At 36.2% G+C, this 18,413-nt stretch overlaps 1 protein-coding gene across 3 annotated transcripts in view; it reads left to right on the forward strand.

The window, feature by feature from the left end:
* The window catches only part of NUP58 (nucleoporin 58), a 49,072-nt gene that overhangs the window by 8,988 nt on the left and 21,671 nt on the right, over positions 1 to 18,413 (forward strand). For all 3 annotated transcript variants that reach the window (XM_004054276.5, XM_004054277.5, XM_019039827.4), the window contains 9 exons: positions 3,005 to 3,154; positions 3,737 to 3,874; positions 5,480 to 5,590; positions 9,443 to 9,467; positions 10,646 to 10,711; positions 11,035 to 11,209; positions 15,103 to 15,182; positions 17,041 to 17,159; positions 17,562 to 17,644. In XM_004054276.5, coding sequence (XP_004054324.3) covers positions 3,005 to 3,154; positions 3,737 to 3,874; positions 5,480 to 5,590; positions 9,443 to 9,467; positions 10,646 to 10,711; positions 11,035 to 11,209; positions 15,103 to 15,182; positions 17,041 to 17,159; positions 17,562 to 17,644 — 947 coding nt within the window. The remainder of the gene's footprint in view (positions 1 to 3,004; positions 3,155 to 3,736; positions 3,875 to 5,479; positions 5,591 to 9,442; positions 9,468 to 10,645; positions 10,712 to 11,034; positions 11,210 to 15,102; positions 15,183 to 17,040; positions 17,160 to 17,561; positions 17,645 to 18,413) is intronic.

Below are 18,413 nucleotides of genomic sequence, written 5' to 3' on the forward strand. Positions count from 1 at the left end.
CATTCAGAAGCTCTTAAATTGAGTTTTAAGTTAAGGATTGGCAGACTTTCTTCATTTGGATGCTACACCTGTTATTAACAGAAAACAACACATCTGTTTATCAGCAAAGTTTTGGACTGGATTAGCTGCAAAGACAAGCAAGTGAATCTTCTTGTTTTCTTTTTTGCTTTTTTTTCCCCCCATCAGACAGGTTCTTCCTCTGTTGCCCAGGCTGGAGTGCAGTGGCACCATCACAGCTCACTGCAACCTCAAACTCTTGGGCTCAAGCGATCTTCTCTGGGGTTCCCAAGTAGCTAGGACTACAGGCACATACCACAACCCTTGGCTAATTTTTTTTTTTTTTTTTTTTTTTTTTTTAGAGACGGAATTTTGCTCTTGTTGCCCAGGCTGGAGTGCAATGGTGCAATCTTGGTTCACCGCAACTTCCGCCTCCTGGGTTCAAGTGATTCTCCTGCCTCAGCTTCCTGAGTAGCTGGGATTACAGGCATGTGCCACCACGCCTGGCTAATTTTGTATTTTTAGTAGAGATGGGGTTTCTCCATGTTGGTCAGGCTGGTCTCGAACTCCCAACCTCAGGTGATCCACCCGCCTTGGCCTCCCGAAGTGCTGGGATTACAGGCGTGAGCCACTGTGCCTGGCCTTTTTTTTTTTTTTTTTTTTTTTTTTGGTAGAGACAAGGTCTCAGTATGTTGCCTAGGCTGGTCATGGACTCCTAGCCTCAAGCCATGTGCCCTCTTTGGCCTCACAAAGTGCTGGGATTACAGGCTTGAGCCACACCAAGCCTGAGTCTTGTTTTCTGAGGTTGTAACCCCGTACGTGATTTCAAAGCACTGCACTCTGGCAGGAACTTCTAGTTGTGATCAGGGCAATCCAGAAGCATAGTTTCTGGCTTCTTTTCTCTCAGTGATTTCAGGTTAAGTCATGCAGGTCATTCATACATTTCTTTATTTAATATTGTTTGAGCAGTTACTACTTCCTAACCATGCAGCCTTGTGTATACATAATGCCTTGAACATTGAATATTGTGGCACTGCTGGTGAGGATGGTCCTTGATGATGACATTGGGAACTGCTAAGGGTTGGAGCAAGACAGTCAGTCTGTTGTGAGGTGAAAGGGATAGGCAGGTATATTAACATGTTCTTGTATAATCTGATAAATATCCTAAAAGATGTGGAGGCACCATGAAAGGCAGAGGAAGAAAACAGTATGGTTTACTTTATGGGCAGGAAGCATTTCAGAGAGAGGAGTGGCAAGTGCAAAGGCCCAGTCATAAAAGCGTTCTGGGAAATATGAAGTATTTTGGTTTTGGAGCTTAGAAATCAGAGGTGGAAATGGTGGGCAGAGTTGAGAATTGAGGAGCAGGTTGGGACCAGATAGGAAAGGGAGGTATATGTCATGCGTTTAGACTCTATTTTAAAGACAATCTAGAGCTAATAGGAACCTTAAATTGGGCAGAATCACCAGGATATTTGTGGGGGTTTTTTGTTTGTGTTTTTTTTGTTTTTGTTTTTTATGAGACGGAGTTTTGGTCTTGTTGCACAGGCTGGAGTGCAATGGTGTGATCTCAGCTCACCACAACCTCTGCCTCCCAGGTTCAAACAATTCTCCTGTCTCAGCCTCCCGAGTAGCTGGGATTACAGGCATGCGCCACCATGCCCAGCTAATTTTGTATTTTTAGTAGAAACGGGGTTTCACCATGTTGGCCAGGCTTGTCTCGAACTCCTGACCTAAGGTGATCTGCCAACCTCGGCTTCCCAAAGTGCTGGGATTACAGACGTGAGCCACTGCACCTGGCTTTTTTTTTTTTTTTTTTTTTAAGGTAACCGAGATAATTTTAAGAACAGATTAGAGGTTAGAAGAGACTGATACCAGAGAAATAAATGCTGTTGTAGTAGTTCTTAAGAGAGATATGGCCTAAGCTAAGGTTTTTAAGGATGCTTGTAGTACAGGATATTTCTGAAGTAGGATCGACAGGATTTGTAACTAATGGAGTACAGGAGAAGGAAAGGATGTCAAGGATGACTGGTTTCTGGCTTGAGCAATTGAACTGAGCAAGGTTGGAGATATAGCAAAAAATGTTTGTGGTGAGATATGTAGTAGGCCAAAGGGACATCAAGATAGAACTAGACAATGAGGACTTAGGTGAATGTCAGTTTAGACTTAATCACCTGTAGGAGAAATGATGAAAGTGGGTGAGTCATTGAGGAAGTAAGGAGGTAGGAATGGAACTCTGGGAAGTGTCAGTTAAGACATGAACAGAGGAAAGAGAGCTACAGAAAAAAAGGACTGAAAAGGAATAGGGAGACAGCTGGGGGCTGACAGAGACACAAGGGCCAGAAGAAAGGAATAGAGAATGGTTATTGATAGAGTATTAGAGAGGAGGGACCATTTTTCTGCTGAGAGGGAAAGGAGGAGGATAAATGCTGCATTAGAGGTAAATCTAGGAGTAGAATAAAAATTGATATGTTACATCGATTGGATTTTCTTTTCTGTTTTTTTATTTTTTGAGACAGAGTCTCACTCTTGTCTCCCAGGCTGGAGTGCAGTGGCATGATTTCAGCTCACTGCAACCTCCCCCTCCCAGGTTCAAGTGACTCTCGTACCTCAGCCTCCCGAGTAGCTGGGGTTACAATTGTGCACCGCCACATTCAGCTAATTTTTGTATTTTAGCTGGAGGCAGGGTTTCACCATGTTGGCCAGGCTGGTCTTGAACTCCTGACCTCAAGCAATCTGCCCATCTTGGCCTCCCAAAGTTTTGGGATCACAGGCGTGAGCCACTGTACCTGGCCATTCTTTTGTTTTTCTTAAAGAGCCATCTTTTTTGTGTTCACCATGGTTTAGTCTCAACTTTTACATATTTTCTCTCACAGATACACCCTTCTTCTATTGGCAAAAGGTAGTATCATGAACTTTTAGGGATCCTTATTGAAACCAGTATAATAGAACACTTACAGGTAAAGTAGGATTTTTGTTTGTTTGTTTATTTATTTATTTATTTAAATAGGAACGCCAGCCACTACATCTGCAGCTACAACAGGCTTCAGTTTAGGATTCAATAAACCTGCAGCATCTGCCACACCATTTGCTCTACCTATTACCTCTACCTCAGCTAGCGGTCTGACTCTTTCGTCTGCTCTGACATCAACTCCAGCAGGTGAGGCAGAATGAAAAACCGTTGCATTTAATGGTTAAATTTCAATTTTGTCTGGTTAGAGAACATAGTCACCTTACTACAGAAATTATTGATTTATAAAGAAGAAAATTCAGCTTTGAGCATTGAAGCAGGAGAGGCTGTCTTGGGAGATAGTCCCTATTTAGAGAGCAAAGCAGGGGAGAGGGCTAGAGAGGTAAAATGTAAAGCTGTTAATATTGACTTTGTTTTCAAGGAGGCATTTAGTGACAGGGGAAGACAAAGACTTGGCATAAATCTTGCCTGGCTTATGATTCATTTAATATGAAGGTGAAGTTGGTGGCCTGGGTTGAAGACAATATTGCTATCTAGAATCAGTTACCTGGTACCATTCTAATACTCCTCAAAGCCCTTATTTCTGTCACAGATTTTTGCTTTGAAGCTGCTATTTCTCTTTGTTCTTAAGTATGTAATTTTTAGCAAGTAGTTCTTCCAAAGAGCCAATTTTATCATGGATGTCAGTTTTTAAAAACATCGTATTTGTATTTTTCTATGGTGCTGTTAAATAAGTTGCCTTTTGAAAGCTTACTATCTCTCTTTTTATAGCATCCACAGGATTTACTCTAAATAATTTGGGTGGGACAACAGCCACAACTACAACTGCATCAACAGGCCTCTCTTTAGGGGGAGCCTTAGCTGGTTTGGGAGGTTCACTTTTCCAGAGTGCAAACACAGGAACATCAGGTAATTGATGGTATTTATTCTCCAGAATAGTAAATATTTATATTTAAATGTACTTATTTTTATTTTAGTACTTTGAGCAGGTCACTTTTTAATCTGCATATTTTCCTTTAAATATGAAAACTAAATTATAAAATGATGGTTTTCATACATAATTGGATGTATTAGCCGTATTTTATTTATTTATTTATTTATTTTGAGATGGAGTCTTGCTCTGTCACCCAGGCTGGAGTGCAGTGGCGTGATCTTGGTTCACTGTAACCTCCACCTCCAGGGTTCAAGAGAGATTCTCCTGCCTCAGCCTCCTGAGTAGCTGGGATTACAGGTGTGTGCCAGCACACCTGGCTTATTTTTGTATTTTTAGTAGAGATGAGGGGGTTCACCATGTTGGCCAAGCTGGGCTCAAACTTCTGACCTCAAGTGATCCGGCTGCCTTGGCCTCCCAAAGTGCTGAGATTACAGGCGTAAGCCACCGCACCCAGCCTATTAGCCATATTTTAGAAATACATTTTCCTCTTTCTCAATATTGACTAACCAGATAAGGAAACAAAGAAGAGCCTGTTTAAGGAGTCAGTAAACTGATCTAGAGATAACATCTCTTCTAAAAAGAACAAAAATTGTATCAGCTCAGGAGTGCATGGTCTTATAGAAGTATAGATTTATTAGGCTGGACACGGTGGCTCACACCTGTAATCCCAGCACTTTGGGAGGCCAAGGCAGGTGGGTCATCTGAGGTCAGGAGTTCGAGACCAGCCTGACCAACATGGTGAAACCCCATCTCTACTAAAAATACAAAATTAGCTGGGCATGGTGATGCATGCCTGTAATCCAAGCTGTTTGGGAGGCTGAGGCAGGACAATCACTTGAACCTGGGAGGCAGAGGTTGCAGTGAGCCGAGATCATGCCGTTGCACTCCAGCCTGGGCAACAAGAGCGAAACTCCATCTCAAAAACAATAATAACAATAAAAAAGAAATACAGATTTATCAACACAAGATTCTTGAAATTTTGCGCTTGACTGACAAGTATACGTTAATGACTTATGATTAACCGTAGTCTGGTCCTTTTTATTCCTTTTGTCAGTGAGGGAAGATGTAAATAAACACATGAATTCTAATACTTTTTTTTAAGTTTTGTGAAACGAACTTGGGAGTATGAAATTATATTCAATACATGTTATATTCAAATCTTATAAATTCACACTAGATTATCTTAAAAGTATGTAGTTCCAAAGTGTGTTTGGAAGACAAGATGTATTCACCTGAAAATACACCAACTGAAACTGCTTTTGTAGAGAGGGTTTAAAAGCCCTCTGTAACAAAACCCCTTTATAACAAATAAAGATTGAGTGCCTACATACTGAATTGATATATGTTCTGGCCCTCGTAATAATGAAAAATCGCATCATCCAAACTGCATATACCATCGAATTCAAGAAAGGTTATCAGTCTTTGGCCAAAACATCTCCAGGCTTGTTTCTTGTTATTTGCCTAAATCAAATATGAAGAAAATCTAGGATCCAACTTTAAAAGCATTAGAGTCCTTTGATCAGTAAGGGGAAATTGTTGTAGCCTTTCGATGGAATTTATGAGTTATGTTTTATTTATAGGACTTGGACAGAATGCTTTAGGGTTGACTTTGGGAACTACAGCAGCTACTTCAACTGCAGGCAATGAAGGCCTTGGTGGTATAGATTTCAGTAGCTCCTCAGATAAAAAGAGTAAGTAATGCTGTTGTAACTATGTTTTAACAGTTCTGTTGAGGGAATGTCTAGGTTGCTCGAAATTCCTTTGTGTGGAAGATTAGCAGTTATATATTTAGTAGTAACAGTTTTTACTTTTAAATTTATTTGTATTAATATTTCACAAATTTTGTGTGTGTTGTTCATTTAAGGTTTTATTTTTGTAGATAACAGATTTGTATATGCATATGTCTTATGTAGCTATCTTAATGTGTATACGAATATGTATTTTTTAATAGGGATCATGATACATATGCAGTATTGTTTTGTAGTCTGTTCTTATCTAACATCAGAAGCATTTGTCTGTCAGTAACTCTTTTTAAATATTTTAATGCTGCTTAATATCAGTTTTATGGATGGATAAGTTAGTCAACCATTGTTCTCTTGTTAGATGTTTATTTCCAGATGTTTTACTCTGGGAAGTAAAACACTGGGCATTTATCTAAAAAGGCAACATAGTATAGTAATTTAAGAGTGTCTGCTCTGGAGTGGAATTGCCCGGGTTCAGATCCTGGCTCAACTGCTTATAAGCTCTCTGACCTTATTGAAGTTACTTATATTATGTGCTTTGGTTTTTCCTTATCTGTTAAATGGTTTGAGGGTTACTATTTGTAAAACCCTAGCAGAGCCGGACATGTAGGTGTCTCCTTTTATTATCAATGCTTGTTTATATTTTTGGTTATTTCTTAGGGAAAATACCTGGAAATTGGATCATTGGCTTAAAGAGAGGGATATTTTGGAGACTCTTAGTGTATAGTTTGTGAAATCGCTTTCCCAGAAAGAGTTTACCAGTTTACCCCCTAACCAGTATGAAAATACCTTTCTTGCTGTGCCCTTGCCACGTTGAATCTTGGTTTTAAAAATTTGCTAATCCAAATTCATTTTGAAAATGTTTTCATTGTTTTTTGTGTTACTTTGTTTTGCACCATCTCTTCTGCTTCTGATGAAAGCATGTTTCACTAGAATATATACCATATATACTAGGGTATATATATACATATTGAACTTCTCTGAAGAAAGATAAATGGATGAAGCTGTGAAATAGTATCTGTGTATCTATATGACTTTTTTTAAAAAACTGGACACAGGTTTTATTATAAGGAGATACTATTCTAGGGTGAATTACTATTTTAAAGTTGGTAAAACCTTTTTAAACTTTTACAAAGTTTAGATTTCTCTTTCAATGAAAATTGACAAATTTCTAAACAAAGTTTGTTTTTACTTAGTTTTCTCTGTAGCAACTCCATAATTAGGAAAGCAGCCTTAGCAGCTTATTTGTTTACTCAAGTGGAATAGCTTTGTACCACTTTTATTACTTTTATTTTAAGCATGAGAGTACTTCTCTATTATAATTGTTTTTAGGCTCAAAGAGCAGGCTAAGGCAGAAGAGTAAGATAAATAAATGTAAGAAATTAATCTCCCCTCCTCTGCCCCTCCCCACATCTTCCTGCTTTCATAGTGTACCTAAGATAGAGTTGAGCAAGGAGAATATATAGAATAAATGAAATAAATGTCTTAGATATGACATTAAATTTTATAAATATTTATGTACACACAAACATGTATATAAATAACTTGGGTATGTTTCTACTATGGATCTCTGATTACTACATCCCAGTTCCCTTTTATCTATTGCTTATATCAAGGGATTCTTTTTTTTTAATCCAAATGATTTGTGTGTTTCTAGTAGCTGTACCAGTTAGCTTGGGCCCTGCAGTACCAGTGTGGGATTTAACCAGATAGAGAGTAGCAATAAACAGCATTCAGTGAAGAGGGGACAGCGTCAAGTGAGACTAGAGATGAGAAGGACCTTGACCCTTTTGAGGAAATGATAGAAGGCCAGATTAGCCATAGAGCAGAAAGATGAGGTTCCAGAAGTCATGGAGTCCTTATTTGCCATGTTGAGTTTTGTCATTATATTAATACCTCAGGCAATTTGGGTCTATTAAAGGGATTTGATGAGATTTGTATTTTAAGGTTAAGAGCGTTCTGACAGCCATATGGAAAATAGCATTCAGGAAGGCAAGAATTGTCATGGAGAGCTGTTAGGAAGCTTTTGTAGAGCTCCACGTGTATTACTGAGGCAAAGCTAGGTAGATTAATTGGGGGTCCATGGTAATCAGGGATCCGTGGTAGAAACAGGCTCAAGTTTTTTTTATATACATGTTTGTGTGTACGTATTTACAAAATATAATAAAATGTCATATCAAAGAAATAATATGCTAGTCAATTTAAAAGTTGGTGAATTATTTGGAGAAACATAAAATTAAATCCTTATTTTTATTTCCATGTCTCATAAAATCTAGGACATCTATAGAAGATAGGTGGCAATTTTAGAGATACTAAATATGAAAGAAAAAAATCTTAATAAAATACAAAACATGGAAACATAAATTACAGTTGGATGAAAGAGGTAAAAAAGTAAAACCCCATGTGCAGAGGTAAAAGGTAAATGAGGAAAGTAAAATGCTTGATTTTTTTTTTTTTTTTTTTTTGGATACAGTGTCTTGCTGTGTCATGCAGGTTGGAATGCAGTGGTGTGATCTTACCTCACTGCAACCTCCACCTCCCTGGCTCAAGTGATTGTCCTACCTTAACCTCCTAAGTAGCTGGGACCACAAGTACGTAGCACCACTCCTAGCTAATTTTTAAAAAATTTTTTGGCCAGGCACGGTGGCTCACGCCTGTAATCCCAGCACTTTGGGAGGCCGGGGCAGGTGGATCATGAGGTCAGGAGATCAAGACCAGCCTGGCCAAGATGGTAAAACCCCGTCTCTACTAAAAATGCAAAAACTAGCCGGGCACGGTGGCAGGCACCTGTAATCCCAGCTACTTGGGAAGCTGAGGCAGGAGAATTGCTTGAACCTGGGCAGCAGAGGTTGCAGTGAGCTGAGATCACGCCACTGCACTCCAGCCTGGGCACTAGAGTGAGACTCCGTCTCAGAAATAAAAAAAAAATTTGTAGCCACAGGGTTTTGCCCTGTTGCCCAGGCTGGTGTCCAATTCCTGGGTTCAAGCAGTCTGCCCAAAATGCTTGATTTTTAGGTGCTTATTTTTTCACATTTTAACATCTCTGAAATGAGATACATCTTACAAGAGTCTAATATTAGAAATACATATGAAATTATGTAAATGAGACAAATAATATACTTAATGTTGAAATAGCTCTTAGAAATATATAAGAAAAATACCGTAAGAAAAGTGTGCAAATCACAAGTAAGCAGTTCATGAAAGGAGAAATATACTTGTGTCATGAGGATTTGAAGAAAATGGTTTTCTTCACCAAATATAAACTAAGAATTATTATGAAGTGGCATTTTTCACCTACATAACTGGCAAGGTTTTTTATAAAATATGTCCGTTGTTGTGAGGGTGTGATAAGGTATTCATGGCAGATGGGAAGATAAATTGTGATAGTTGTTTTAAGGGATTGTCAGATTGGAGAAGTTCAGGTAATCTGGCATAGTATTCTGTACTGATAGGGCCTTAAAAAGTGTCAGGTAAAGTTATCAGGAGTTAAACTGGTAGGCAACAACATAAGTTTTCCATACAGGATATTTTTCACGGAAGATGGTTGAGAAAGGGAAATTCTTGCCCTTGAAAGTATATGTACATCTGCCATATATCTGCTTATGTGTACAGATGTCTTCATAAAATGCTTTGCTTCTGAGTTCATGACGAGTCATGACATCACATGATGTTTATGAGGCAAGCAAAGAAATGCTTAACAGTTTATATTTATACTTTAATTTGTGTTAATTTAAAGCTTGTATTTGGAGTATGTTGTTCAATTACCAATTTTTTTTACGTGAAGCTTCTTGAATTTTCTAGGTGATAAAACGGGAACAAGACCAGAGTAAGTTTACAAATTTACCCTTAAGGCATTTTAATTGAAGAGTTTAACTTATTAAATTGTAGGCAGATGGTATAATTGAAAGTAAATATCATGTACATTTAGGAGAAAAAACTTTTTTTATAATGGTATTCGTTAAAAGTAAAATAATAGACGTATGTTCTGGTAAGATAATGAAAGGTCAAATCTTTAGTTTTTAGTCATTAAGAAAATTTAAAACTATTTCTGGAAAGGTGTTTGGTATTTCTCTAATATAAATAAATACAAATATGTGTGTTTATTTCTTTAGTCTGTTAAATATTGAACAACTCATGGAACTTTACTTTTGGAGCATTTAAAAAATATATGAATTATTGTGCCAGTCCCGTTTTATGTCCTGGTGTTTTCAGTGAAGAGAATAGCCTCCATATACATCATATATATGTTTGAAGATGGTCATTCTTCTTATTACCAATTGTATTTTCTCACATGATTTGTACTATATTAAATAAAGCATTCATAAATAAATGACAAATTCACTCCTTACAAACATCCTGTGTATATTTTAGCTTACTATTTAAATGAAGAAGATTAGAGAAACTAAGATCTGCATAAGGGTTATGAAATCTAACTCACGATTCCATTGTGGCATGCCAAATGTCACTTGTTGTTGTTCTCATTAAATATTTATTATTCCTGTAAGCTCTGCCTAGGTCTTATTTTTTCATTCTAATGCATGTTGAAGAACTAACTGAAGTTATTTTTCAAAAGTATTTTGAGCATCTCGTTGTGAGAAGTTTTGTAGACTTTCTTTAATGAATACATTAATATTTTGGAATGGAATAAATTGTCAGTCAGAATCTTTAAGCCAGAGGGAACTTAGTTTAACATCTCACCCAATTTGCAGTATTCTCTGATTTTTTTGTTAGACATTTAGTCAAATGCTTTTAAGTATGTTTTTAATAGATGCCAGTCTTCTTAGATAAGAAATCTTCATGTCAGATGAATTGTTAAAATTATTTTATAGATTATTTACAATAAATTTATGTTTTTTATAAAGAGCTTTGAAATCATCCAGAGAAGCCATACGTGCTTTTTTGCTATATTTTCTTGTGTCTTAATACTCTAATACTCTGTTAAAACTCAGCTGTCAACTTTTTAAAATCTCAATGACCTTAATACATGTTTTGCATTTTTCTTAGGGATAGTAAAGCTCTGAAGGATGAAAATCTACCTCCTGTCATCTGCCAGGATGTTGAAAATCTCCAGTAAGTGTCAAATATAATTAGATAAATAACACTTGAAGAATTCTAGAATACTTCTTAAGGGGAGCATCTCTTCCTCCTAAAATCGCATCCTAGAGGAGCATCTCTTAACTAGGGTTAAAATGTTAATGCTTTTAGAAATCAGAAAAAAAGCAGAACAACAGGAATTAAAATTGTATAACTTCCATTCTGTAAAAAAGTGTGAACTATAGATGAATTTTTAGTTTTGTATTTTAAAACACTTGGACTGTTTTAAGTATATATATATTTTTTGTAGGAAACCGAAGATACATTTTTTAAAACTCAGTTTTAAATATATTTTTTAGGAAATTTGTGAAGGAGCAGAAACAAGTTCAAGAAGAAATTAGTAGAATGTCTTCAAAAGCAATGCTTAAGGTACAAGAAGATATTAAAGCTCTGAAGCAGCTCCTGTCGTTGGCTGCCAATGGAATACAGAGAAACACTCTCAACATTGACAAATTGAAAATAGAAACTGCTCAGGTATACCAACTTATGGCCATTTTACCGTAGGGTTTTTTTGTTTTGTTTTTTCCAAAATGGAAATAAGGTGTTTTGTTTTGTTTTGTTTTTAATTATAAAATTTGATACATGCATACCGGTAGAAAACCAGATAACTCATATACTTTAATAATGAGTTTTTATTAAGCGTTGTCTGTATACAAGACAGTATCCTAAGCAATTTATATCTGTTAAAACCATTAAGTATTTCTGAAAAGACCCAACAAGGTAGGAATTATTATCCCCATTATATAAATAAGAAAAAAGCACAGAGCTTTGTTAGTAAGTTGAAGGGCCTGGATTCAGACCCTGGTAATCCAACTCCAGAGTTTATGCTGTTAACTAACTAGGTTTCATAAGTGTGGTTGCTGGCTAAATTGGCCTATTATATAAGAGGAAACATAGCTAGTCAGAAAATAATGTTTTTTAACTGTCGGTTTTTAAATAAAAATTATATCATGCTGTGTGGATATTAAATTTGATGACTTGCAAGTCGTGGTTAAATCTTAGTTAATAAAAATAGTAGGCCGGCCCTGGTGGCCCAATCCTATAATCCCAGCACTTTTGGAAGCCAGGGCAGGTAAATCACCTGATGTCAGGAGTTCGAGACCAGTCTGACCAACATGCTGAAATCCCGTCTCTACTAAAAATACAATAATTAGCCAGGCGTGGTGGCGCATGCCTGTAATCCCAGCTATTCCGGAGGCTGAGGCAGGAGAATCGCTTGAACCTGGGAGGCGGAGGTTGCAGTGAGCCAAGATTGCACCATTGTACTCCAGCCTGGGCAACAAGAGCAAAACTCCGTCTCAAAAAAATACAAATAAAAATAAATAGTAATGTGGCTAATGTTGTCTGTCACTAATGTCTACTTGTTTTTCCTCCTTATGGTGTAATATACAATACATATTAAATATATGTCGTTCTTTTCTACCTCAGTGGGAAAGGATGACGATAGGTGATTTATTTGTGTTGTAGTTATCATAATTACAGAATATACTTGATCTCATCATAGCAGTCTAGAAATCTTTCCGTGAAGTTGTCCCTGATCTGTTAATGAACTTCATGTGAGATACGCCTTTTTGCTGTGGATTTATCAGAGGGCTGTGATCTTCACAAACGAAGTGGTAGTATTTTAAGTAAAATTTTTAAAGGTGCTTTTGGGTCTTTAAGTCCACTATTGGAGAATATCTTGTAATCTTTTTAATAATGATGTGTTACTAAAAGAGCTGCTCTAAACTGTAATGGCTAAAGGGATTTCAAAGACTTTATTGTCTGTCCTCAGACTTCCTGGTCTCTTAACACATTTATTTGGTTAAATATGAATGTAATACAGGTTGAGCATCCCTAATCCAAAATCTGAAATGTTGCAAAATCCAACACTTTTTGAGTGCTAACATGATGCCACAGGTGGAAAATTCCACACCTGAACTCACGGGATAGGTTACAGTTAAAACTCATTTCATGTACAAAATTATTAAAATTGTATACAGTTACTTTCAGGCTATGTGTATAAGAAACACAAATGAATTTTGTGTTTAAATTTGGGTTCTATCCCCTATCCCCAAGGTGCCTGATTTTATGTATGCAGATATTCCAGAATCAGAAAAATTCTGAAATCCAAAACACTTCTGGTCCCAAGCTTTTTGAATATGGGATACTCAACCTGTATTGCCCCATGTTTCCTTTCCACTTACTCTTCCTAATCATCACCTATGTCCTTTCTAGGGAATAGAAGGAGTTAATTATGTTTTTATACTGGAGAATGTTTAGACTGTGATTAAACATCACATGAAATTATGTGAAATATTTGAAATTATATATAAGTTATTTAGAAAACATAATTAGAGCAAAATAATGGAGGAGGCAAACTCGAAAGAAAGAAGTGAATGCTGTAATGGGACCCATTTTAACTCGAAAACTGAATGATTGCATTCACCGCTGTTTGTGGAGTAGCTGTCATATAATGGGCACATTAATAGTCTTTTAGAGATAAAAAGACAACTCCAAAGGTACTAAAAGTCTAGTAGGGTGAATGAAATAATAAAAGATTGAGAAGAGCATAAAGGTGGCAAAGGAATAAGAGGTTGGGAGTCAAAGTTTCCTTAAGGAAGAATCATCTGAGCTGAATTTCAGGAATTTTATAGTTAATGCATGCTGGGCTTAATACCTAGGTGATGAGTTGATAGGTGCAGCAAACCACCATGGCACACGTTTACCTATGTAACAAACCTGCACATCTACCCTGGAACTTAAAAAATAAAATTAAACTTTAAAAAAAAGTTTTTTATTTCATGCTCACCAGGTCAAAGGGGAAGAAGAAAAAGAGAAAAAAAAATAAACATTTTTGAAGAAATTTGATCTAAGATTGCTCTAATGTCTAGTAGCTAGGAACTAATACTCTACTAAGAGTCTAGTGAATTACCAATTGAAAAAAATGTTCTGAATCCTCTATAAAGTATCAATCTTATTTAACCCTAAAACCTTTTCTTCAAAGAAAGCCTTTCTGGGAAATATAAGCAGTTCTGCAGTTAGAACTGATGCAGACCAGATTCTTACGGAAGACAAAGTCTTTTATATACTTCATTTTTAATAAGTAACTTGAGTTTAAATTAAAATAGGATGGTTCTTCTTTTGGGGTAAGTGGGGGCCGCATGGTTTATTGAAGTTAAATTACTGAGTTCAGCTCTCCAGTCATTCAACTAACATTTTTAAAAGATCTGTTATGTGCCAGGTGCTTCAGCAGGCATTAGGGATCAAGACTTAGACTAGGGAGAGAGTTAAATCCATCAGGTGATATGATCCAGGTACAAGGGTTTTGTAGGGGCACAGAGGCCTCAAGTGGGCATTTTTATCATCTGTCCAGTGTAGAATACCTTTACATTGAGTCTTGAAAAAGAGGAAAGTATCATGAACGAGGGTATGGGCATGTCTGAAGATCTACAAGCAGTTTAGTGTTAGGAGAGTCTGGGCCTGGCTAGAGTCAGTGCTTAGAGAGGTAGCAGGGGTCAGAGTCTTGAATCATCTACACATGTATTTGTACTGGAGTGGGGTGGGATGGAAGCCTGAGTTGAGTGAAAAGGATGTAGAAAAAACAGTCATCAGCTTAGCAGCTTGGCAGTTTAATGAGGAAGAGATGTTGCTACAGGGAATATAAAGTTAAAGTAACTCTTTGTGAAATAAAGAATACTTAAATAGAGGTCGAAAATATAGTGAAATGATAGGAATGTGGAATGTAAGGGGGTAAACAATACTAATCTTGAAAAAGCATTGGCTGGAATTGTAGAAAGCAATATAAGAATGGTTGAGTGTGTAAGCTTTAAAAGATCCAGTTCTTCGGTCTTCTAGCAGCATGATATTGGGCAAGTTACTTAATGGCTTTGTAAATCCATTTCTTCATCTATAAAAAGAGAAACATTCCCTACATTGTAATGTTGTCCTTGAGAAGTAACTTTTAGCATAGTGTTTGGTACATAGCAAGCACCCAAATGTTAATTGTGCCTGCCTCAGCCTCAACATTATTATTGCCACCTGCCTTTTTAAAAAAAAAAAAAAAGTATTTTCTGCGTTTATATTAATGATTTTAAGTAGTAGTATAATCTTTACGCTGTAAATGAATTCACTTCGTGAATCCTACAGAAATCTATAGTTTTAAAAATAGATCTACAGCTCTTTATAAGTTTGTTAAAACTGTAATTTGTCTGCTCTTGAAAGGTTTTAGCAACTTGTGAAGCAGCTTCATCCATAATATGTTCTTATAGCATGAACCTCCAAGGTATTGTTTGAAGTTTCAGTCCAGAGACTGAATATTTTTTTTCGTATGGTATTTTTAACATAACTCTTAACTGGCTTTTTTTTTAAATCCTCTGGTATATTAGGAGTTAAAGAATGCTGAAATAGCTTTAAGAACCCAGAAGACACCACCTGGACTTCAACATGAATATGCAGCTCCTGCTGAGTAAGTTGCTGGATTTTTAAAACAAATGTTTCTCACTTTCAGAAAGCAGAACAGTAATAATAGTATACAAACTAAATATTTTTAGTATACTATGTGGAAAGGCTGAGCCAATAAGCACTTTACATGGATTTTAAATTTCGTAATAACCCTAAAAAGGTTTATCTCCATTAACACCATTTGACTGCAGGGTAAGTGAAGGCTAAGATCTGAGCTTTTCACCACTATTATGCATTTATACTTCATATACATATTACTTACAGAGTCTACTCCATTTTATTAAATTTTACTGGTAATGGAAAATTACCATTATTCATTTAAATAGGTAATACGTGTTCTGGAAGAAAAATTAGAAAATATACATAAGTAGAAGAAAAAACCAACCTGTAATCACATCACTCAGCTTGTATATACATTTGGCTTTCATACATGTAAAATATATCTTGTCTGTTTATGTCCTTCCATGTTGATGAAGATAATAATAACTGATGTTTACCAAATGCTTACTATTTCCCATGCAGTGTGCTTAGGACTATACATGCTTTACCTTCATATTTCACAAGATCTCTGTAGCTGTTGTTATTCCAGTTTTAGCGATAAAGAGACTGAGGTATGCAAAAGTGAGTTGAGTGGTGCAGGTCTGTTTGATTCCTGGTCCCTCACAATTAATTAATTAACTTGTAGAGATGCCATTTCACAGTGTTGCCTAGGCTGGTCCTAGGCTAAAGTGATTCTCCTGCCTCAGACTCCTAAAGTGCTGGGATTACAGATGTGAGCCACCACGCCTGGCCCCTTACTTATTTTATTCTTTTAGTTTTTTATTATAATTTTGGTCTACAGAAAAGTTTCAAGATGAGAACTAAAAATTCCTGTATGCCTTTCATTCCAATTTCCTACATATTAACATTTTTACCATATTTTTGTTCCTCACATTCTATGTGTGTATATACATTTCTCCCCCAAACAGTTTGGGTTATTTGCAGAAATAATGTTCACTATGCTGAAGTACTTCAGTGGATATTTCTTAAAAATAAGGATATTCTTATACTTAACAGTTCTCAAAATCAGGAAATTCATAATGCCCATGATATTCGTCTTACTCAGATTGGCATGAGATGTGCTTCCTCACTGGACTTCCTCACTGGACTTCCTCTACTATTTTATCCCTCTGTCTTGTACTTAATACTGCCATCAGAGCTAATTTTGCAAAATGCATTCATGGTTGCCCATTTTTTACTGAAAGACATTCAGATTCCTTTGTATACTATTCAAGATACCTTCTTTTTTTTTTTTTTTATCTATCTAGCACTCTCTGTGGGTAAATTTATTAGAAAAGTAGCAATAATTACATGTGCTTTCTATAGTATACTATGGTGTTCTCAGATTATAAATTTCATTGATAAAATGACTATAAATTCTTAATTCTGAAATCTGGTTGGTAGACGTTTCTACTTTATTTTAAATTTATTTTAACCTTACAGAAAACTTCCAAAATAGTAGTACAGAGAATTTATTTATATCGCTTCCCTTGCTTCCCCTAATGTTAACTTATAACTATAGTATAATTACCAAGAGCAGGAAACTAAAATTGTTACAATATTATTAACTAAACTACTAAACTTACTGAAATTCAACCAGTTTTTCCACTAATGTACTTCTGTTTCAGCATCCTATTTGGGATTCACAGTGCATTTGTAATTTCTCCTTAATATCTTCCAGTCACAGTTATTCAGTCCTTCCTTTCCTTGGATAACCTTGATACTTTTGAAGACTATTAAATTATTGCAGAATATTCCTTAATTTGGATTTGTCACTCCAAATTAAAAAAAATTTGATCTGACTTTTTAAATATTTTTTAAAGCTACTTCAGAATCTTGGTTCAGCAATTTGAGGTACAGCTTCAGCAGTACAGGCAGCAGATTGAAGAACTAGAAAACCATCTTGCCACTCAAGCAAATAATTCACATATAACCCCTCAAGGTAACATGCTTACTGTGGTAATTTTTTTTGAACTTTTGTTTGTAGGAGATAGATGTGGTTATATAATAGGTATTTTGGATAACTACTGGTAGCCCCTTTAAGAAAATTTCCTTAAAAGTCATTTACTACTCCTTTATTCCCTATAAATATAATATGCTTTATTATATGAATTGTTACTGTGGTAACAAGGACAGAAATCTTAGGGCCTTCCCCCCAGATTTCTTTTGTAGACATTCTTCTCTCAGTCTGCTACTCTGTATGTTCTCTGGCCATGAGAACGTTGATAGAGTTTTTTTCTCCTACACGTTAACTGTGTCAAAAATTGGACTCAAATAGAAAAATAAAATGGATTGTGCTATATATATGTATATATTTGGGTGATAATGTAATTTTCTTTTATAGATTTGTCAATGGCTATGCAGAAAATTTATCAAACATTTGTAGCTTTGGCGGCACAACTTCAGTCTATTCATGAAAATGTAAAGGTAAGTTTTCATTGCCCATTTATCTACCTGGATATGTAGACCCAAGTATTTGTTCATCTGGGGACAAATGTGTCCATGCTTGATACAGAAATAGCTAAAATTACATATAAGTGAAAAGATGAAAACTACTCTAATCCATAACATACCCAGACATAACGATTGATAATACCTGTTCTTTTAAGAAAGATCCAAGTACCCTGTAGTCTGTTATTATAACTTTTTTTAAGCAGTGCATTGTGAATAACTTTCTATGTTAATACACATATTTCCTGAATATCATTTTTAATAGTTAACGTGGGAGTTTGTTGTATGGTTGTACATTGTTTAACCCATTTTCTGTTGGATATTTAGGTGGTTTCTATTTCTTTACTACTATAAATAGCACTATAGAAAATAGGCATTCTTAGTCAGGCACAGTGGCTTACACCTGTAATCCCAGCACTTTGGGAGGCCGAGGCAGGCGAATCACAAGGTCAGGAGTTCAAGACCAGCCTGGCCAATATGGTGAAACCCCGTCTCTACTAAAATTACAAAAATTAGCTGGGTATGGTGGCGGGCACTTGTAGTCCCAGCTACCTGGGAGGCTGAGGCAGGAGAATCGCTTGAACCCAGGAGGTGGAGGTTGCAGTGAGCCGAGATCACACCACTGCACTCCAGCCTGGGCAACAGAGCAAGATTCCATCTCAAAAAAAAAGAAAATAAGCATTCTTAGTAGCAAATGATTTTGTACTACCTTAATTTTATCTGTTTTAAGTGTTTATTGGCCACT

This window comes from Gorilla gorilla, chromosome 14 (assembly GCF_029281585.2).
Source record: "Gorilla gorilla gorilla isolate KB3781 chromosome 14, NHGRI_mGorGor1-v2.1_pri, whole genome shotgun sequence".
NCBI classification, from domain to species: domain Eukaryota; kingdom Metazoa; phylum Chordata; class Mammalia; order Primates; family Hominidae; genus Gorilla; species Gorilla gorilla.